This window comes from Grampus griseus (genome assembly GCF_964374135.1).
Source record: "Grampus griseus genome assembly, chromosome: 9".
NCBI lineage: Eukaryota > Metazoa > Chordata > Mammalia > Artiodactyla > Delphinidae > Grampus > Grampus griseus.
In genome coordinates, this window is record NC_139003.1 from 5,813,296 (window position 1) to 5,836,902 (window position 23,607).

At 43.0% G+C, this 23,607-nt stretch overlaps 1 protein-coding gene across 1 annotated transcript in view; it reads left to right on the top strand.

Moving 5' to 3' along the window:
• Positions 1–575: 575 nt before the first annotated feature.
• The window catches only part of RHEB (Ras homolog, mTORC1 binding), a 47,622-nt gene continuing 24,590 nt past the window's right edge, over positions 576–23,607 (top strand). Inside the window, exon 1 of the mRNA XM_082661884.1 lies at positions 576–962. Within this exon, the coding sequence (XP_082518010.1) occupies positions 911–962 (52 nt within the window). The 5' untranslated portion in view covers positions 576–910. The remainder of the gene's footprint in view (positions 963–23,607) is intronic.

Consider the following 23,607-nt stretch of genomic DNA (forward strand, 5'->3'; position numbering starts at 1 on the left):
CCTTCACCCATGGATGATACTCAGTCATCACCTGCATCATCAAACCCAGACTTACTAACGCTAATATAGCAAAGAGTTTATAAAAAAAAAAAACACGAGTAAAGTACTAACCAACCAACAGCCCAGCGAGCAACCGCCACGCGCCTCGCGCCTTTTAAGTGCTCAGAGGGCGGGAGTCCACGAACCTCTCAGCGTTCCACCAATCACCGCATCTCTCACACCTTGACCCGCCTCCTCACCCCGACCTAACCAATCACTGGGGAGCTAGCTTCTCTCCGCCCCTCCCGTCCGCCACCGACCCTTACGAAGTTCGAAGCCTTCAAACCTCACTGGTGCCCAACCGCGCGGTCCCAGTCCGAATTTATTTTTAGCTCCCGGGCAAGCAGCCCCGCCTCTGGCTCCTCCTCTCCACCGCCCCCAATGGGAGAAGGAGTTTCCGTCGCGTCATCGTGCGGGCGGGTTAGAACTGCCCAATCAGCGCTCGGAGAGAACTGGTGTAATTAAAAAGCGGCGGAAGCCGGTGGGAGGGTCATGACGCAGCGAGTTTCAGTCGTGATTTTTCCAGGGGCATCTCGGCGTCCTCTCTTTTTCCGTTTAAAGTAAAACACCGCCCGACGCAACCTCGTGCGTTTCGGGGGCGAGGGCGGCCGCCGCAGCGGGAGTGCGGCGCTGACGTGAGCCTCTGTCTGGGGGCCCTGCGGCGGCGCGCGGTCACGTGGGCGTGTTTGGGGGCGGGGCCGCGCGGCGGTTCCGGGCGGTTGGGCGCGCGAGCGAGGAGCCGAGGCAGCCGCGCCCGCCTGCCCCGCCCCTGGATGCCGCTGTGCCCCGGCGCGGCCGCCACCGATCGCAGCACAGGAGCCACCGCCGCCACGGTTGATGTGGTTGGCCCGGGGCTGAGGAGGCCGCTAAGATGCCGCAGTCCAAGTCCCGGAAGATCGCGATCCTGGGCTACCGGTCTGTGGGTGAGTGGCGGGCGCCGTGCGGCCTCTTCGCGCCCGAGCCCGGCCTCGCCTGGGCGCTGGGGCGCGGCGGGCCCGGCCAAGTTTGGGGCCGGCGCGGCCATGTGGCGGCCGCGCGTTTCGTAACCAGCCGCCCGCCGCCACTGCCGCCGCCGCCGCCGCCACCTCCATCTTGAGCGGAGGCGGCGGCGCGGCCGGGCCCGCGGGGCGGCGGCGGCGGGCGGCCCGGGCGCGGCGGGAAGTGTCTGGGAGGCCGCGGGCGGACGGGGAGCTCAGGTTGGTCCGGGGCCGGGGAGGCGGTGCGGGGTCTGCCGCTCGGCCGACTGCCGCGGGGCCCGCAAAGGCAGGAGCCGCACCTGTCCCTTTGCACCTCCCCGCGGCGAGCTGTCGTGATCGTTGCTAGCCTTTCCACCCCCAATTAAAGTCCGTGGGATTTTAACAAAGGAAATAGCACCTTGCGGTTTTTCTGTCTGTGAAGTTCAGCATTTTAAAGAAAACCAGGGACCTAAAGGACGTTTGGCTAGTAAGGGCAAGTTTCCTACGGAAGAAACTCGGAAGTCCTCTTCGGAAGCCCCTTAGATGCTGCCAGTGGCCGAAGTAGGAGGGCACAGAAAGGAATTTTTGATCTCTCGGTGTCCTATTTTTCTTTGGGAAAAAAATAAGGTCAGGTACTTGTAACCAGGCTGTTGAAGTAATTCAAAAGTTTCCCCCCCACCCCCGAAAAAGGTTGACATATATTTGCAACTGTTGGTGGCAGTCGCTTTTTTGCCGAACGGAGGTGGTCTGGGGTGGAGTGGAGATGGAATGGGTGCTAGAAGACGAGTGAGAAAAGAGAACCGTTGGACTTAGCCATGCTTCAGGGTGAGGCTTTATGGTCTTTGACAACGGGCAGCCTGGAGAAATTACCTTTATCTTTTCGTGTTGTTTTTAAGAAGTAAATGAGCCTCAGGAGAATGTGCGCTTGACCACAGTGAGGCGGGGGCGTGAAAGCAGGTTTGGAGTCTCTGGTGATTGCAGAAGGAGGAAGGCTTGTAACTGCCGGCTGCTCATTGGACGGACTCCCCGAGCTCGCTCGCTTTCTGTTCTGCTTCTTCACCCCCATTTTCCACGGCCAGTGCCAAGGTCTGTGCTCTTTGCCCAAGACTAGCTACAGCGTGCTTACTCATCCTTTTATCATCTCTCTCCGTCAAAGGGCTGGGGGGTGCAGGGGGGAGTCAAGATCAGAGGCTGAGAGACGCTTGTGTAGAGATAGGGGTGACTCCTGTAGGGTGCAATGCCAAATCGTGTGGGGGAAGAACAGGTGACAGCGTTAACAGCTGCAGCCATGAAGGAACCGTGCCTCAGCTGGAGGCTTTTGAAGTCCCTGACCGTCCCGAATGCCTGTATGGAACCCGGCATCCCACCTTTATTGGCAGTCTGAACCACGGAGCCCTTTGCTTCTCTGCATTTTGAAGTGTGGGACTATAACATATCTAGGCTCTTGAGTGAGTTCTGTCTAATCAGATAGAGTGCCCACTAATTAAACGTAGCAGTCTCTGAATAATCAAGTTACAGGTGACCTGTACCTGGGCTACCTGATCTAAACTGGGAGAATGCCCCCAAAGATCCCGACTTATTGACCCCTTGAAATTCTGGAGCTGGTGATTCCAGTCTTCAGTAAGCAAGTCTAGCATTTTATCACTGTTTTGCTAAAGAAGTTCCTTATTTCCAGTCGAAACCCATTCTGTCTTATCTGCCTTCTAGTCATCATGCTCCTAAAGACCCAGATGTGACACATCACCCCTTTGCCTTCACTTGACATTTATTTTAAACTGCTGTTAATAAAATACTGTGCTAAATTAGCCTCCAGTGGCACACAGAGTAAGTTCAGTCCCTGTTTTCTGTGCCTTCAGTATGTCATATTGCTATATCCTACGTCATTTTCTCCGTATTTATTTTCATATGTGGTGATTAAAGTGAAATGTATTTTGCAGAGGTTAAATTATTCCCAGTCTTTGCATTTGATTTTACAATTGTTTACCTTTGTTATGAACCAGGACATTTTGTAGTTGTGGGCGCTTTTGTTTTGCCAGCATCAAAAAAGGAGATAATTCCCTGATTCCATGTAGTAGCTACTCTTCAGAGAATTATTCACTATTCAGACTTGAGTTTACTGACACGCTTGCTTGCGAATGGCGCTATGCTAGAGAAATTTGAGTATCTGTGTTTCTTTTCTAGGTTGTGTTACTTTGTGATACTAAGCTGTTGTGTCATATTTACTGGGGGTGGGAAAAGGCTAAGCTAGAAACCACACCTTTCCTAGAATGTTCTTTCGGTTAAATATCTTATGCCAGTTTGACTAGTAAAATACTTGTAAGTTTATTTTAAAAGTTTGCCTTCAGATAAAACTAGCAAGTGCAATGATTGTTTTACTACTTGGCGTTCAAATTTTGTATTTTCTAAAAACATTGATAAACCTACCAGTGAGGAAAATATAATTAATTCTCAGGTAATTTATACAACTCTTTTTTTCCCCCCTGAAGTACTTTTCCTGTTATTTACAATGTTAAGCTTTTTAGGACACGTCACCTGTAACGCAGGCTGGCTTTCAGGGAGTGCTTTGTAGTAATTGTTTTAGTGGTGGCCAAATGTACCAGCTCCCTTACATCTATTGTTTCTAACACAAACGAGTAGTCCCGTGATAGGAGGTAACTAAACTTAATCGAATTAAAGTTATAGTGTCATTTAATTATCTTCAAATAAAATCTGGCACCTTTTTCACTGGAATGTTCTACAGAGAGCTTTGATAATGGAGTTTACCATTAGACCATCATCAAAAGACTGTCATACGTAAGCCATAGGGGTTAACAAGCAGGAGGGAATCACAGGAATGTGAAAGATCTTAAGAGAGAAAATGAAACAATTCTGTGGTTTGGTAAAAGGCAATTCAGTAAAAGTAACTCAAATTATTACCTACCTTGTCAAAATCTTTTAGGTAGTAAAGAACATGCATCCTTTGATTTGGATACTTCAGAGGGAAAGATGTCATTAAATTTGTTTCCGGTAGAATATAGTCCAATTGTATTCTGATTTACTGTATATTTTTTAATTATCCTATCCTTTTCTAACACATTGCATTGAATTTTTTTTTTTTTTTTTTGCGGTACGCGGGCCTCTCACTGCCGTGGCCTCTCCCGCTGCGGAGCACAGGCTCCGGACGCGCAGGCTCAGCGGCCATGGCTCACGGGCCCAGCCGCTCCGCGGCATGTGGGATCTTCCCGGACAGGGGCACGAACCCGCGTCCCCTGCATCAGCAGGCGGACTCCCAACCACTGCGCCACCAGGGAAGCCCCTGAAAATTTTTAAGGTAAAAAGTTGTGTACCTGTGGGAGGGGATAGTCCTATAGTGACCACCTTGTGTTGAAGCTTGAAATTAACTTTTTTTCCAATGTCATACATTGTTTTGTACAAGAGAATAATCAGAGCTTGAATTTGCGGTTATGACTTCCCGTGCTTAATGTAATTTTTTAGACTTTTTTTTAAGTATAGTTGACGTACAATGTTTATATAAGTTACAGGTATACAACAAAGTAATTCACAATTTTTAAAGGTTATACTCCATTTATAGTTACTATAAAACACTGGCTGTATTGCCCGTGTTGTACAATATATCCTTGTAGCTTATTTTGTACATAAAAGTTTGTACGTCTTAATCCCCCACCCCTGTATTGCCTCTCCCCACTGCTAACCGTTAGTTTTGTATATCTGTGAGTTTGCTTCTTCTTTGTTATATCAGATGTTACTTTGATGTCCATGTGGGTTATATCGATCCCTACTTACCTTCATCTCCCCGAAAAGAAACTCTACTCATTAGCAGTCAGTCACTTCCCATCCTCTCCTCACCTCAGCCCCTATCATCCACTGATCTACTTTCTGTTTCTATGAATTTACTTATTCTGGACATTTCATATAAATAGAATCACGTATACGTGGTCTTTTGTGCCTGGCATTTGTCGTTTAACATAAGTATTTTCAAGGTTCATCCATGTTGTAGCATGTATCAGTAATTCATTCCTTTTGGTTGCCAAATAATATTGCATTATTTGAATATACCATATTCTGTTCACACATTTGTCAATTGATGGACATGCAGGCTGTTTCTACACTTGAGCTATTAGAAGTACTGCTGTTCTGAGCATTCGTATTTCACATTTTGTGTGTGTGATTTTTGTGTAGACATGTTTCGCTTCTTTTAGGTATACTCCTAGGAGTGTAATTGCTGGGTTGTATGGTAATTTTATGTTTAATATTTTGAAGAACTGTCAAACTGTTTTCCAACCATTTTACATTCCAGCCAACCGTTGAAATTGGTTTCAATTTCTCCACATCCTCGCCAACACTTGTTATCTGTCTTTTTGTTGAATTTTTATTATTTTTTATTTATTTATTTTTTTATTGACATGTAATACAGTTGACTTACAGCGTTGTGTTAGTTTCTGGTGTACGGGAAAGTGATTCTGTAATATATATATTCATATTCTTTTCAATTATGGTTTATTATAGTGTATTGAATATAGTTCCCTGTGCTATGCAGTGGGACCTTGTTGTTTATTTTATGTATAATAGTTTGTATCTGCTAATCCCAAACTCCTAATTTATCCCTCCCCCTACCTCCTTTCCCCTTTGGTGACCATAAGTTTGTTTTGTATGTCCGTGAGTCTGTTTCTGCTTTGTAAATAAGTTCATTTGTGTCATATTTTAGATTCCACATTTAAGTGATATAGAGTATTTGTCTTTCTGTCTGGCTTAAATTCACTTAGTTTGATAATCTCTAGGTCCATCCATGTTGCTGCAAATGACATTATTTCATTCTTTTTTATGGCTGAGTAATATTCCATTGTATATATGTATCACATCTTCTTTATCCATTCATCTGTCGATGGACGTTTAGGTTGTTTCCATGTCTCAGCTATTGTAAATAGTGCTGCTGTGAACATACTGCATTCAGGGTCATGCAGTAGTTCTATTTTTAGTTTTTTAAGGAATCTCCATACTGTTCTCAATAGTGGCTGCACCAACTTACATTCCCACCAACAGTGTAGGAAGGTTCCCTTTTCTCCACTCTCTCCAACATTTGTTATTTGTTGACTTTTTAATAATGGCCATTCTGACCTGTGTGAAGTGGTACCTCATTGTAGTTTTGATTTGCATTTCTCTAATAATTAATTAGCTCATCTGTCTTTCTTGTACCAGCCATCCTTATGGGTATGAAGTATCATATACTATTTGCAAATAATTTCTTCCATTCTTTGGGTTGTCTTTTCACTTCCTTGATGGTGGCCTTTGAAGCAAAAATTTTAAATTTTGACAAAGTCCAATTTATTTTTTTTCTTTTGTCACTTGTACTTTTGGTGTCATATTTAAGAAACCATTGCCCAATCCAAGGCTATGTAGATTTACCACTATGTTTTCTTCTAAATGTTTTATATTTTTATTTCTTATATTTGGGTCTATGATCTATTCAGAGTTAAATTTTGTATGTGTTGGGAGATAGGAGTACAACTTAATTCTTTTGTATGTAGATATCAAGTTGTCCCAGCACCTTCTGTTAAAAGACTATTCTTTCCTCACTGAATTGTCTTGACATCCTTGTTAAAAACCACGTGACCATAAATGTACGGGTTTATTCCTGGACTCTGTTCCTTTGAACAGAGAAGGACGAAACACGGAAGCGTGAGCCCTCTAACTTAATTCTTTTTTAAGATTGTTTGACTATTCTGAGTCCCTTGTATTTTCATACGAATTTTAGGACTGGCTTATAAATTTCTGCCAAAAAAAAAAAAAAAAAAGCAACTGGGATTTTGGTGGTGGTCTACAGTTTTGCAAGTATCTTCAATACCTGTTTTAAAAAACAGCTGAATTCTCATATGTGCTTCCGAATTCATTCTATTGCAATATGTTACTTTAATAATTAAAGTATATGTGCCTGCACAGATACATACCTGGGAAAGGAAGGAGCATTTTAATACTACTTTTTCAGGTAATTGTGGGTATTCTTTGACACCATCGAACCAAGACTCCATAAGTGGTAGTTTGTTAGAAGTTAGTTGTAGCATCTAAACTCACGTGGATGAAGTTTGTTTTACTCTGTTACACTGAACTCTGTTGGTTTGTTTGCACTTTGAATGGGTCTGCTACCCATACCTGATTTGGGAACATCGTACGTTGGTAATTCGGAAAATACTGGTTCACTGTTAATGCAGATCCTTCCACATTTTGACGCATTTCAATATACCGGTATTTCTTTAAATGACATTTTTAATATCACCATCAATCTCAGAAAAATCTAAATATTGGGAAGCTGTTAAGTTCACTCTGAGTGATGCAGAATTCTAATTCCTCTTGAGAGTTCAAATTTGATTGTTGGCAAAATGCTACCAGTTTTACTTAAAATGACAGTCTCATTTCTTTCATTTCCAAGAAAATGTCTGCCAGATACCCACATCTGAAACAATGATAGTTTGTTGGTCATTCTTGCAAGTAAAAATGGTGTTCCATGATAAAAGTGTCTGTTTCAGACCACTTCCCAAACCGTTGCACAAGTGCTTTTCTCCCAGACAGCGTCACACTTCAGTGTGTAGCAGCCATGCTTTATGCATACATCCCATTTTGTCTGCAGAACATTAAAAAGACATGTATTTAAAGGTCAAGATTTAATAAAATAAATAATTTTTACCACTTCCTCAAGGACTTTGTTAAGTAAAAATGGCGTGGCTTTTTTTTTCCTTTTTTGCTGTGGGTGCACGATGGTGAAGAATACAATGACTGTCCGCTACAGTTTGTGACCACTGTCTGATTTGTGCTAAGGGGCACCAGTCTAGCAGTTTTACCCACCACTGGTTTAGCACCATTTGTGCATATATGAACATAGTGGAAAAGGCAAATAATATATGGTATTATGGAAATAGTTTTGACTTGTGAGCCCCCTGAAAAAGTCTCAAGGGACCCCCAGAGTTGTGCAGACTGTACTTGGAGAGCCATCGAAGCATGGTGTGCGGGATCTTGCTGGACTGCTGCTCACTCCTTTTCAAGGGGGTGCGGTGACCGCGGTCTTAGAGGAGACTCCAGGAGAGGCCCTGCAGCACTGGACGAGGCCAGGGTGGTGAGGCGGGAAAGAACTTGACATGTTGACAGCGGAAGGGATTGGGGCAGCCAAGCGTTGCCAGGTGGGAAGAAGAAGTGGGGTTGGAAAAGGTGGTCAGGAGCTGGCTGTACAGGGACTGTAGGGAAACTTTCCTCCTGTATAATAAGCGGTGAATCACTGAAGCCTGGGGAGTGTTAGAATGTCTAAATGCCGGTTGACTTGGCCTCTCATTGTTGTGTAGTTTGGGGTGAGGTCTTGGTTTTTGACCTGGTACTAGTGAAGCTCCCAAAGAGTAACAAAAATTTCAAGGTGGCAGCACAGCAGGATCTGTATGCTAATTAACATGGTTTTCAAGTACAATTATCAGCAACTTTATCACAAAATGAGAAATAGCCACCCTACCTGTGATTATGGAGTCAAAAACGTACAACAGTTTCCTTAGCTTAGGGTCTGGAAGAGAGACTTAATAACTTTAATACTGTCCATGAGTGGATTGTACTTGTTTATTTGAATAAATCATAACTGAACATGGACTTGATTGTGCAAGTTAAAAGCATTATGAAATCTCTAGTGCTCACACTTGAGAGAACCTTTATTCTCATTTATTTTGAAGGACCAAATTAAGTCTTAACAGTAGAGTACTCACAGTCTGTCTTAAACTGATAACCGTGAGAATGTAAACTCTTGGGTACCTTTGACATGAATGGTTGATTGATTTAGAAATTTAATTTAATATCTCAAACACAAAGGTCCGGGGATACTATTTTAGTGTTTTAATAATCTTAAATATATATTGGGCATCTGATAAAAGAGAGCGCCACATGAGGCATTGGAATTTGAAGTCTAAATTGGTATTAATTTAGAACAGAAGTGCCGGAAACCTTGTATTGCACTCTGTGGGCAAGTGAAAGCAGGGTGATTTAAGGATCCTAATAAAACTAACTCGTACAGGTCCTTGGTTGGTTGGCGTCCTAACCGTGGTATAATTGAGTTCCCTCTTACCCCCCTGCTCCCCCTCCCCCATTTCTCTTTTTGTTGCGCTTTCTTACTTGCAGAAAGACGCCTCAGGGACTTTTGAAACAGAAATAGGCACTTTAACGTGCTATGTTATGGTCCTGCTTTTTGCAGGACTCAAAGTTGAATGTTAGCTACATGAAGGCACGGTAAATAATTTGTGGACATGGAGAGAAATTAACTGTGACTTTTACAGTTAATATAGTTTTAAGACATGAAAATGCTTTTCTTAGACTTGTATGTCTTGGATATAAATGCATCTGGCCAGTATTTTGCTGGTTTTCAAATCTAAAGCACTTTCGGAATTTATTTTAAAGAGAGTATTTAAAAATATAGTTTCTCTTCAGTCTTGTTCATGATTTATATGAGTGACTGAATGAAAAACCTAGTTGGCAGAATTCAGCCATGGTGGCTGACATCAAGATGGAGGAGGGTTCCAAATGACCTTGGCGGACTGGACACACCACACTAAAATATGGTGCTCCGTGGTGGGGGTAGAAGTGGGATTTCCAACCCACCTTCTGGGAAGAAACTAGATGTGAGTATGGTCTTGAGTACACCAGGGGGCAGGAGTGCCTGACCACAGAGGAGAGCCATGCAAAAGTTCAGAACAGAACATCACTGAGGCGGCTGCTGGAGGAAAGGAGGGCCACAGATGTGAAGTCTTACATTTACATTTCAGAAGAATCTCCTGTATGCAGGAGATGCAGGTGGAGAGACCTGGATTAATTTTCTGAGCAGTTCAGTTGACAGGTTCTCATCGTAAACTAGCTCGGCCGAACTCTGAACCCCAGGCAGAGCGCTGTCTTCAGTTCTGGTGCCCACTTCGAGTAGTGGTTCTTAACTTGGACTTCATGAGCTTTGCCTGAGACTGGGTGCATATTTTCTAGGGAAAGAGTCCAGGACTTTTATCAGCTATCCAGAGGATTTCAGACCCTCAAAGGACTGAATTGCTGAAATGACTGATTGAAGAGGGCAGTGTGTGAGTTAAGTGTATCCCATGTTATTCAAATAGGTGTTCATTACATGTTTGAGTAACCTAAGTCCCTACTATGTGTCAGGCACTGTGTACTTAACCACCAAGGACAGGGCAGTCCTGATCTGTGCCCCAGGGAGCTTCAGTCTAGTGAGGTAGCCACAGTATACAGTTACTACTATTAATAATGATTGGCTGGTGTTTTTAAAGCATTTACTGGTGTGGGATATCTTTAAACTCCATGAGGTAGCACAGGTATGGTGAGGGATGGATTGGTGTTAGTATGTGGGGTCAGTGCAGTTTTAAAGAGCTTTTGAAGAAATAATCTTTATTAATAACCATTCATGCTGATTGATAAATATGCTTTATGTCTCAATTCATTTTCCTAACTTTTTTTTATTACTAGTTTTGGTCAGTCTTAAACTCCATGTTCTCATTAAAGATTGTTTTATAATTTAGGAATTTATCTCTTGTTTGCTTTTCTCTAGCTCTTACCCACCCGACCCCCAGCCTTCTCCCCAATTTCGGCCACAAATCTAGCAAAATTCACTCTTCATTGTTGCCAAACATATAATTGACTGCAGTTTATCAGTTCTATTCCCTTACCTTCCAACTTGGCTTTACCTATAAATCATCCCAGAGAGATGAATATCCTGTTTTTTAAAATCTTTAGGGAAGCAGGTCCATGGCCTTTCTTGTCAGCACTTTCATTTTTTCCTTTTAGCTTAATAACCCAAACAGTTAACAAACTTCTTCATTTATGTAACTCAGATCTTCGTGTTATGGTACAAACTTATTTCTCTTATTTTCCTCAGTGGAATGTATCTGGCAGCCTAGTGCTTGGCAATAGTAAGCGCCTAATAAGTATTTGAGGGCTTCCCTGGTGGCGTAGTGGTTAAGAATCCGCCTGCCAATGCAGGGGACACGGGTTCGATCCCTGGTCCGGGAAGATCCCACATGCCGCGGAGCAGCTAAGCCCGTGTGCCACAACTACTTAGGCCCATGCGCCTGGAGCCTGTGCTCCACAACAAGAGAAGCCACCACAATGAGAAGCCCGCACACCGCAGTGAAGAGTAGCCCCGGTCACTGCAACTAGAGAAAGCCTGCATGCAGCAACGAAGACCCAACGCAGCCAAAAATAAATAAATTTATATATTAAAAATATTTCAATGAGTAGTAATTCTATGAACCAGTTTTATGTGGTTATTCTCTTTGTCAAAATAATACTTGCACCTTAACTTTTTCTCTCCTAGCATCTGTTTTTTGAAAATTGGTAAGGGAGTGTGAGAGAAAATAAGATGATGTCAACCGTGCTTAATTCATAGGAACAAGCGAGATAATTCATGTGAAAATGTTTTGTAAACTTTTTTAAGTGAAAGAAGGTTTACTTAGGGAGATACACACTCCATAGACAGAGTGTGGGCCGTCTTAGAAGTTGAGAGGCCCCGAAATATGGGGTGGTTAGTTTTTATAGGTTGGGTAATTTCATAGGCTAATCAGTGGGAGAATTATTCCAACTATTTTGGGGAAGAGGTGGAGATTTCCAGGAATTGGGTTGTAAACTCTTAAAACAGTGTCTCACTTGTAGGTTCTGGTGAACAATTAAAATTTGGATTATCTGTATCACATGCCCTCATCCGACTCTGTATGTGGTGGAGATGTGGGGATGGGGATGCACATTAGAATCAGGGAGCATTTCTGCAGAGCACACAGGAACTCCTTAGGCACCCTTTTTAAAATTAGAATGGTGAGGTGTTTTGTGTTTTTTTCCCAAAAGATTCCTTGGTGACCCTGATATATATACATCTCACCCTGCCCCCTCAAAAAAGCAACAACAAAAAAAAGCTGCTATTGACAGAGCTACACTTTTTTTTTTTTGGCTGCATTGGGTCTTCGTTGCTGCACACGGGCTTTCTCTAGTTGCGGCGAGCGGGGGCTACTCTTCGTTGCGGTGCGCGGACTTCTCGTGGTGGTGGCTTCTCATTGCGGGGCACGGGCTCTAGGCGTGCGGGCTCAGTAGTTGTGGCGCACGGGCTTAGTTGCTCCGTGGCATGTGGGATCTTCCCGGGCCAGGGCTCAGACCCATGTGCCCTGCATTGGTAGGCAGATTCTTAACCACTGCGCCACCGGGGACAGGACTACACATTTTTTTAGTCAGCATGTAATTGGTATCGTGTATTGTGTAAGGAACACATTGTTAAAGAAACCTTCATATGGTTCGTTGTTATTCTCGGCCTTTTAATGATGATATTCAGGTTGCCATCCGTTTACGACCCCAGGTGATTCTGTAGTCTTTCTCTGCTGTTTGCAAACCTGGTACTTTTTTTTTTTTTTTTTTGCGTTATGCGGGCCTCTCACTGCTGTGGCTCTCACAGGCTCTCACAGGCTCCGGACGCACAGGCTCAGCGGCCATGGCTCACGGGCTCAGCCGCTCCGCGGCACGTGGGATCTTCCCAGACCGGGGCACGAACCCGTGTCCCCTGCATCGGCAGGCGGACTCTCAACCACTGCGCCACCAGGGAAGCCCACCTGGTCCCTTTTATTGATGTCCTTCCATCAGTGGCTCCCAGAGAAGCACCTTCCTGGTACTTATTCATGTCCTGGCCCTATGGCACTCCTGACCAGCAAGACACTGCAGAGATGATGGGCCAGTGCCAGGCTCAAGCCTTAAGAAGTCGGCAGCTTCTGTGTTCTCTGGAGCTTCAAGGAACATGGGGGAGAGACCTTAGAAGACATGTGGGAAGGGAGAAGGTCCAGCCGTCCCAGCTGAGTCTGGCCCCCAGCCTCCCACCAGCGGAGGCAGCCAAGGGGTGACTTTAAGACCAGCACAAACAACCCAATCTAAAAATGGGCAGAAGACCTAAATAGACATTTCTCCAAAGAAGATATACGGACTGCCAACAAACATGAAAGAATGCTCAACATCATTAATCATTAAAGAAATGCAAATCAAAACTACAATGAGATATCATCTCACACCAGTCAGAATGGCCATCATCAAAAAATCTAGAAACAATAAATGCTAGAGAGGGTGTGGAGAAAAGGGAACACTCTTGCACTGCTGGTGGGAATGTGAATTGGTACAGCCACTATAGAGAACAGTATGGAGGTTCCTTAAAAAACTACAAATAGAACTACCATATGACCCAGCAATCCCACTACTGGGCATATACCCTGAGAAAACCATAATTCAAAAAGAGTCATGTGGGGCTTCCCTGGTGGCGCAGTGGTTGAGAGTCCGCCTGCCGATGCAGGGGACACGAGTTCATGCCCCGGTCTGGGAAGATCCCACATGCCACGGAGCGGCTGGGCCCATGAGCCATAGCCGCTGGGCCTGCGCGTCCGGAGCCTGTGCTCTGCAACGGGGGAGGCCACGACAGTGAGAGGCCCGCATACCACAAAAAAAAAAAAAAAAAAAAAAGAGTCATGTACCAAAATGTTCATTGCAGCTCTATTTACAATAGCCCAGAGATGGAAACAACCTAAGTGTCCATCATCGGATGAATGGGTAAAGAAGATGTGGCACATATATACAATGGAATATTACTCAGCCATAAAAGGAAACGAAATTGAGCTATTTGTAATGAGGTGGATGGACCTAGAGTCTGTCATACAGAGTGAAGTAAGTCAGAAAGAGAAAGACGAATATCATATGCTAACACATATATATGGAATTTAAGAAAAAAATGTCATGAAGAACCTAGGGGTAAGACAGGAATAAAGACACAGACCTACTAGAGAATGGACTTGAGGATATGGGGAAGGGGAAAGGTAAGCTGTGACAAAGCGAGAGAGTGGCATGGACATATATACACTACCAAACATAAAATAGATAGCTAGTGGGAAGCAGCCGCATAGCACAGCAAGATCACCTTGGTGCTTTGTGACCACCTAGAGGGGTGGGATAGGGAGGGTGGGAGGGAGGGAGACGTAAGAGGGAAGAGGTATGGGAACATATGTATGTATATAACTGATTCACTTTGTTATAAAGCAGAAACTAACACACCATTGTAAGGCAATTATATTCCAATAAAGATGTTAAAAAAAAAAAAAGACCAGCAGAGGAGCCAGCCGAGCCCAGCCTTGATTGTAGTATCAGGAAGAAATGAAATAGTTGTTGGTTTCAGCCACTAAGTTTTGAGGTGTTTGTTACGCAGTGATTACTGAAACAGTAATTTTCTGCATTAGGGGTATGTGTGTGTATTCTTATATTTCTTGATATTTTTTCACGTGAGTTTGAGGATTTAGCTTCAGTAGTTGTTACTGTATATCATTTTCTTAGATTTCAAGTTAATATATTAGATATGATTATTAGAATGTGAGACTAGGATTAAATGAAAGTGTCTAGAATGTGGTTATGTAATAAGTCCTCAATAAATGTCATTATTATTACATAGCAGATATTCTGCATGTATCGATATTTTCATTTAATCTTCACAACTACCTATAAAGTATGTGCTGTTATTATATCTATTCTACAAATGAGGAAACAGACCAGGAAAACTGCCTACTGTCACATAGCTAGCTAATCACTATCCTATTATGCTTCGTAAAAAAATATATATATGTCTTCCCTTTTTAATACTTGTTTTAAAATCAAGTTTTGTTTTTCTCTGTCTGACTTATTTCACTTAGCATAATACCCTCCAAGACAAATACTGTATGCTATCACTTACATGTGGAAAATAAAAAATGCAACAGGGACTTCCGGGGTGGTCCAGTGGTAAAAAATCAGCCCTCCAATGTAGGGGACACGGTTCGATCCCTGGTTGGGGAACTAAGATCCCACATGTTGTGGGCAACTACGCCCGTGCTCCTCAACTAGAGAGCCCATGTGCCACAAACTACAGAGCCCACGCCCCCTGGAGCCTGTGCACCACAGCTGGAGAGAAGCCCACGTGCCTCAGCGAAAAGATCCCGGCTGTCGCATCAAAGGTCCCGCGTGCTGCAATGAAAATCTGACGCAGCCAAAATTTAAAAATGATAAAAATTTTAAAAATTAAAAAATACAACAAAGTAGTGAATATAACAAAAAAGAAGCAGATTCACAGTTACAGAGAACAAACTAGTGGTTACCAGTGGGGAGACAGGAGGGCGGAGGGGCAACCTAGAGGTAGGGGATTAAGATGTACAAACTATTATGTATAAAATAAGCTACAAGGATATATTGTACAACACAGGGAATATAGCCAATATTTTATAGTAACTATAAATGGAGTATAACTTTTAAAAATTGTGAATCACTATATTATACATCTATAACTTAGGTAATATTGTACATCAACTATACTTCAATAAAACAAAGAAAAATCAAGTTTTATTGAGGTATAATTTATGTCTAATGAAGTTCCCATTTTAAGTGTAAAGTTAGATGGGTTTTGACAGATTTATTCACCTATGTAAAACCATTACTCCAATCAAAATAAAAAACATTTTCATCATCCCCAGAAGTTCCCTCATGCCCCACCCCACTCCCCAGCAAACACTGACCTGCTTTCCATTACTATCGATTAGTTTTTCTTGTTATAAAATTTCGCATAAATAGAATCACACAATAAATTCTCTTATTGTGTGACTTCTTTCATTTAGTATAATGTTTTGAGATCCATCCATGTTGTCACATATATAAGCAGTTTCTTTTTATTGCTGAGTAGTATTCTGTTGTATGCTTATACCATAATTTGTTTCTCCAGTCACTTGTTTCCAGTGCTTCATGCTAAGAATAAAGCTTTGATGAGCATCTGTTGTATGTTTGTTGACACTGTCATTTCTCTTTGGTAAGCACCTTGGAATGGAGTTGCTGGGTCACATGTATTAAGTTTTTAGTTTTCTGAGCAACTACCAGTTTGCCAAAGCATTTGTACCGTTTTACACTCTCGCCAGCAACAAATGAGGCCCATCCTCACTGACATCTGATATTGTCAGTTTTCTAACTCTTTAGCAGTACTGATGTGGTGGGCCATGGAAATTTGACTTTTCCCGATGACTAATGACACTGAGCGTCTTTTCGTATACCTCTTGACCATTCGTATATCTTCTTCTGTGAAGTGTCCAAGTGTTTTGCCTTTGTTATTGGGTTCTTTTTATTGAGTTATGTATTCTGAATAATAGTTCTTTTTCATATATATATAATATTTTCTCCTAGTTCATGGCTTCCTTTTCATTTTCTTATGTTTCAAAGAACAGAAATTTGTAATTTTGTTAGAGCCCAGTTTATCAGTTCTTTTGATTATGGTTTACTCATTTTTTATCATGTAAGGAATCTTGGCCTATCTGAAGATCATAAAAATGTTCTCATGTTTACTTCTAGAAGTATAATTGTTTTAGCTCTGAAGTTTCGGTCTGTGATCCATTTCCAGGTAATTTTTGTGTCTGAGGTAAAGGTTAAGATTCTTTTTTAAACTTGAAGTACAATTTACATACAGTAAAATTTATCCCTTTTTGTGTATGGCCCGGTTTTAGCAAGCACTCTATAGTTATGTAACCACAACCACAAGACACAGAACAGTTCCATCAACCCCCCACAATGCCCTTGTGCCCCTGTAGTCAGCCCTTACCCCCTTCTGTTTTCTGTCCCTATAGTTTTGTCTTTTCCAGAATGTAATATAAATGGAATCACATTTGAGATTTATCCGTGTTGTTGTGTCTATCAGTAGTTCATTCCTTTTTATTGCTGAGTAGTGTTCCTTTGTATGGATTTAATATAATTTGTTTATCCAGTAACAGGTTGAAGGACATTTGGTTTGTTTCCACTTTGGGACAATTATGAATAAAGCTGTTACAGATATATGCATACAAGTTTTTGTGTGACCATAGTTTTCATTTCTATTGGAAAAATACCTAAGAATGGGACTACTGGGTCATCTGATAAATGTGTGTTTTATTTTTAAAAAACTTTTTCCAAAGTGACTGTACCATTTTGCATCCCCACCAAAGAGAACAGTTGCTCTACATCCTCTCCAGTACTGGTATTGTCAGTGTTTTTTTATTGTAGACATTATTAATTAGATGTGTTATATCTCACTGTAATTATATTTGCATTTTCCTAATGAATAATGATAAGCATCATTTCACGGGCTTACTTGCCTTTTTTATATATAATTTGATTAGCAGCAGTTTTATTTTTTTAATAAATTTATTTTTGGCTGCGTTGGGTCTTTGTTGCTGCACACAGACTTTCTCTAGTTGCAGCGGAGCTGGGGCTACTCTTTGTTGCGGTGCGCGGGCTTCTCGTGATGGCTTCTCTTGTTGCAGAGCTCTGGCTCTAGGTGGACAGGCCTCAGTAGTTGTGGTGCACGGGCTCAGTAGTTGTGGCACAGGGGCTTAGTTGCTCCGCGGCATGTGGGATCTTCCTGGACCAGGGCTCGAACCCGTGTCACCTGCATTGGCAGGCGGATTCTTAACCAGTGCACCACCAGGGAAGTCCTTACTTGCCGTTTGAATATTTTCTTTGTTAAAGTGTTCACATCTATTGCTCGTATGCTTAATTGGATGGTTTTCTTATTGTTAAAGTTTGAGAGTTTGTTATATATCCTGATTCATGCCCTTTGTCGGATAACGTGCTTTGCACGTTTTCTCCAGGTCTGTGGTTTGTCTTTTCATCCCCTTAACAAGAATCTTTTACTGACCAGTTATAATTTCAATGAAGTCCAGTATATCCTTTTTTTTCTTTATGGATTGTGCTTTTGAAATCTTTCTTAACTCAAGGTCACAGAGATTTTCTCCTGTGTTTTCTTCCAGAAGTTTCATAGTTTAGGTTTTGCAGTTGGTCTGTGATCCATTTTTTTATCCTATACTTGTATATGGGATATGGTCAGGTTCTTTCTCTTTAATATTGATATCCAGTTGTGTCAGCACCACTTGTTGAAAAAGACTGTTTCTTCTCCCTTGAATTGCCTTTGCACCTTTATCCACAATCAGCTGATTATTTATATGTGTGGATTTATTTCTGGAACCTGTATTTTGTTCCGTTAATCTATATGTCTGTTTTTATGCCAATACCACACGTCTTGATAACTGTAGTCTCCTAGTAAGTCTTGAAATCAAGTACATACTTGTTTCTTTTTAAAATTTTCTGAGGTTCTTGTTTCCCTTACAGATCAATTTTTCCATTTTTTTCCTTTTCTGGTTTGTATTAAATACCTATTTTGAAGCAGGTTAAAATGCCCATTTTTCATTTCTAGTCCATTTTTCAGAATTTCATCCTGATCTCCCTAGTGTTTCATCCTCTCATGTCCCTCGCCTCAGTAGAAATTCTCCAGTGGTGGTTCTTCCTTTTTTGTGTGTGTGTTTCTGGCCGCACCGCGTGGTATGCAGGATCTTAGTTCCCCAGCCAGGGGTCAAACCCATGCCCCCTGCAGTGGAATCATGGAGTCTTAACCACTGGACCGCTGGGAAACTCCCTGGCTGTTCTTTTTTAAAAAACATCACCACCACTTTCTAATCCTGTTGGGGGGAGGGGTGTACTTGACTTTTCACATAGGTGCCTTCCTTTCTGTTGAGATTACAGGATCCTTGTAGGTGGCAGTCAGGTGTATCATACTGACATCTTTTTCAGAATTCAGGTGCTCATAGAATCCTATTATGGAATAGGATCAGTCGATGTGTGTGGACTTAAGGTGTAGTGTGTTTGGTCATCACATGCATGAGGGCTCCAAGGCACAAAGGCATTAACTTCCCCAGAGACACAGCTGGGGTTCACACCGTAACCTGAATTCAAATGCTGAACCTTAACCCACAGTCCTGTTTCTATTAATTATATTTCCTCAATGCCAGGGTGTATTGTGGTTTTAATTTACTAGTGTGCTCTCATCAACCCCTGCCCCGCAAAGCTGCCGTTAACAGATGATGTTTCTTAGAATAGATGGAATCCTGGAAATGGGAAAAGTTGATTATTACGTGGTGAATACTTTTTGCCCTGTGGCGATAACCACAGTTATTCCATTATTTACTTGAAATGTATTTTATGTGAAATAGTAGGAACTTATTTCAAAAGGTGTTACCTAGATTTTTTTTAAACAGAGTATTTGTGAAAAAAAAGTTTTTTCATATTCACTTGATCATGTTTAATCTGTTTTTTAAAGTAGAAGCAATTCCTTGGATAATCTCTGGAAACTCTGGGCATGTTCAGTTACAGTCTTCACAGACCTTTATAAGATTAATTTCGCCTATTCCAGTTATTCTGATGGCTGCTTTTTCTTAGTAATAGAGTTTTTGTGTGGCTGGGAATTTGGGATTACAGATTGGTGTTTGAGTTGTTTTCCTCTTACTTCCTCTGCCCTCTTCCCATCTTTACTCACTCTTTTCTATTGGGTTTTTTCATTGGCCATCATCTGGCCCCAGTCCACAGTCCTCTTGTGGGGAGCTTGCTTGGTTCCTGGTAGGACTGCGTCCTGTCCCATTTGCCACCCCCATCCCAGACACATAAAAAAATATGACCTCAGTGCTTGGTCAGCAGCTTTCTTTCAGTTTCTGGCTCTGACCTCTTCCAAGGATCATTCAAGTCAATTATTAGAAGGCATCACTGATGTTTGTTCCTTGAGAAATTTTTTTTATATATATAATTGTTTAATATATTTTTATTTATTTATTTATGGCTGTGTTGGGTCTTCGTTGCTGCGCGCGGGCTTTCTCTAGTTGCAGCTGGCGGGGTCTACTCTTCATTGTGGTGCGCGGGCTTCTCATTGCAGTGGCATCTCTTGTTGCAGAGCACGGGCTCTAGGTGAGCAGGCTTCAGTAGTTGTGGCATGTGGGCTCAGTAGTTGTGGCTCGCAGCCTCTAGAGCGCAGTCTCAGTAGTTGTGGCGCATGGGCTTAGTTGCTCCGCAGCATGTGGGATCTTCCCGGACCAGGGCTCAAACCCGTGTCCCCGGCATTGGCAGGGGGACTCTTAACCACTGCACCACCAGGGAAGTCCCCCTTGAGAAATTTTACTTCCAGATTGTGTCAGTTAAGAGTGGGTGTAGAGTCAAGTGATAAGTAATGTTTCTTAAAGCAGAGAAGACTCCTATCACTCTAAAATACAAATTTATCAAATAGAAGAGGAGTGATTTGAGTGATATTTATAAGATGCTAAAATTTTCAGTTCTGTTGCAATAATATTGCAATCAATTAGTATGCTCTTGACTGCGAAATAATTTGTCTCGTGCTGGCTTCAAGAAGTAAGGTTTATTCATTCACATAAATGGAAGACTAGTGGTTGACTAGTCAGTTAACTCAAGAACAGTTTCTTCCATCTCGTTTTTCCTGGCACCCTTGATCTTGGTCCAGGGGTTCTCAAACTTGTGGCACATTGGAATCACTCAGGGATCTTTTTAACAATCCCCGTGCCCTGGCTGCCCCTTGTAGTAATTAAATCAGAATTACTTGAGGGTGAGGTCCAGCCAGTAGTTTTTGGAATTCCCTCTGTGTTTCTGGAGTGCAGGTAAGTTTGCGAACCAGCGTTCTAAACTTTAGAACTTGGTCTGGAGATCAGTATTACCAGGGAGCTTGGTAGAAATGGAAAATCCCACACCCCACCCCAGATCAAATAGATCAGCAAACTACACTTTAACGTAGTCCCTAGGAGAACTGCTTATTCTTTAACATTAGGGAAGCCCTGCTTTAGAACACTGGTTTTCAAACTTCCAGACACGCTGGAATCACTGGAGGAGTTTGAAAAATACTGAGTGAAGCATGGGCCCCACCCTAGAAATTCTGATATATAGGGGTTACCTGAAGTGTTACCTAGAATCTGGGTTTTGCTATTGCATCCTATAGTATTCAAGACGTTCATTTGTCCCCCGTTATTTCCTGTAAATTGGTAGTTAAATCTAGCAGTTTGGTCAGATTTAGGTGGTTTCTTTCTCTTTTTCCTTCCCCAGCCTCCTTAAAATTGCTTCCAGGGTAGTGGTCTGTGTTTGTCTCAGGAGACCCATGATATCTGGTTATTTCTCCTTTCGCGGCATTAACAGCTGCTCCTCACCATTGCTTACATTCACTAGTTTAAAAAACCATGGTAATTATTTGTTATATTCTTTTGTTTACAAGGAATAGATACATATTTTCTCCAATTTATTGCATTTCTTGTGCTTTTTTACTTTACTGTACTTCTCACTATTAGAATTTATGTACCAAGCAATTTCTGTCTGTTTGTTCGCTGATATATCCCGACGCCTAGAACCGTGCCTGGAACATAATAGCTGCTTAATAGCTATTTGAGAAATTAATGAATTAAGCCATACTCAGGGACTTGAAAACTCGGGATTCAGAATGGAATGAAATGTTACCAAGCTTGACACTATTAAAAATACAGGGCTTCCCTGGTGGCGCAGTGGTTGGGAGTCCGCCTGCCGATGCAGGGGACACGGGTTCGTGCCCCGGTCCGGGATGATCCCACGTGCCGTGGAGCGGCTGGGACCGTGAGCCATGGCCGCTGAGCCTGCGCGTCTGGAGCCTGTGCTCCGCAACGGGAGAGGCCATGGCAGTGAGAGGCCCGCATACTGAAAAAAAAAAAAAAAAAAAAAAAACCGCCGTTGTGAGGCAGAACCGGGAGGAAAAAAGGTGTTTGGACAGCTTGGGGAGTGCACCTCCTTATTTTACAGAGTGAATAGTGCAGCTCTTCTGTCTGTAACTGATGAAGCTACAAGTCCAGGTTTCAGTGCTAGTAGTGTAACCATTTAGCTCTGGGGAGCTGGAGGGGAGAATAGACCACCTGCAGCTTGGTGGCTGTGTCAGCATCTGGTCCTTATGGAGGCAGACATCCCAAAGTCACATCGTGCCTCTGGCCAATAGTTTCTTGGAATTGTTGTTATACGTTGCATGCTTCACTGTTCTTTGATTTCTTTTGTTAAGTGAAAGAGCTGCTGCTCTTGCTTAATTGCCTCCGTAGCTTTAGCCTCTGTTTTCCTGACTTTTTACTTCAAGGCTCCTCAAACCAGAGGCTACACACTTTTTGTCAGGTACTGTAGTCAGATTACTACAGGACACACAGGTCACGTGCATCCCCATGGCTGCGTTTGATCTGGGTTAGTGGGGTGGAGCTTTAAGTGACTGAGATCATTTTCTGGAGGATGCGCTTAGCTCTGTGGTCAGGGATATAGCACCCAACGGCTGCAGCACCCAGCCAAGTCTTTCTATAGCACTGAGAGCAGAAGGGGAACGTAAGTCAGGGTGTGCTCCCCTGGATTTTTAAACATATTTAATAAGTATGTCAGAGGCATGTGAACAAACCATATGGATTGGAGTTAAACCAGTAGAGAAACGAAGAATGTGTTTAGAACTGTTTCAGGAGGAAGGTTTGGAGGAGACCAGGAGCTGGGATGGGTTGTAGAGCCCAGGTCCGGGAATCGCTTCTGTGGAAAGAAGGGTGTGCTGCCCGCTTCCTCTGCGCCGTGGTAATAATTTGAAGAGGGCCAGGCAGGCGGGCTGCGTTGCACAGCCCAGGGGCTCCCTTCACGCTGTCTGACATGCACAGAGCCAAGGCAAAGGTGAGTGGAAGACAGCGGTGTCACAGCAGTTACCTCTAAGGTTCAGCCCCAGCTTGTAGTCATGGCTGTGTCCCAGTTCCTGGCCCATGTTGTGTGTTCTTTAAATGCTTATGATCTGAGCTGCTGGGAGGAACTGGAAGATTTGGGAACACCCTGCATACAGGAGGAGGTAGGTGATTTAGAATGGTCACATTTGAACTTGGCACCTGAGGGGGGAGTGGTAATTAAACTTTCGGGTGCAGCACATGAGTGGGGGTTTGTTAATACTCCTGCCTGGGAGGTTTGGGTGGGGCTTAGGAATTTGCAGTTGCAGTAAGTTGCCCTGGGATGCTGCTGGAACCACACTTGGCTGCTTTGTTGGGAAAGGGACACTCAGAAAGGATTCCTAAAGACAGAGGACAGAGCGAGGCGGGGGGCACAGCTTGAGAATGGTTGCCAAGCCACAGGGTTGGGAGCTTTTCTGCAGCTAAGCTCAACAGGCTCACAAAAGGCCAAAGATTAGATTAAGATCATAGAATTATCAGCCCAGAGAAAGGAAATTGACAGGTTCTGATAAAAGAGTAGTGCATGGTGCACAGTGATTTATCTTGGGACTTAAACTGATAGGGAAGGAAGTGAACTGTGGTAGAGATTGGAGATTCAGGAGACTCGTAGAGCAGGGTATATCTAACTTTTTGGGCTTCGGTCTGTAGTAAGAAATACATTGTACGTTGTGACCCAGTCATAAATGTTTATACAGCTGAAAGCTCCAGAACGACTTTATTATTTGCAGTCCACTCGGGTGTTCCTATTTCTTTAAAAACGTGCTGGTCCTAGCTCAGTATGTTGATTTCATGATCTGGTGGGTTTACAACCCCTGGTTTGAAAACATTGCTTCCGGAGATGGTCTGGATTAGGTGATGGGACTCAGAAGGTGAGGGCACTGGGAAGACACACCACCTGCTTATTGATTGGTTCGTGGGAGGTGCAGGCTTGGAGGTGGAGTCGTCTGGGTGTTTCATGTCGTGCTCAGGAGGTGGTTGCTGAAGTGTGTGGAGGTGGTTATTATTGGTGGCAAGACCCCATAAGC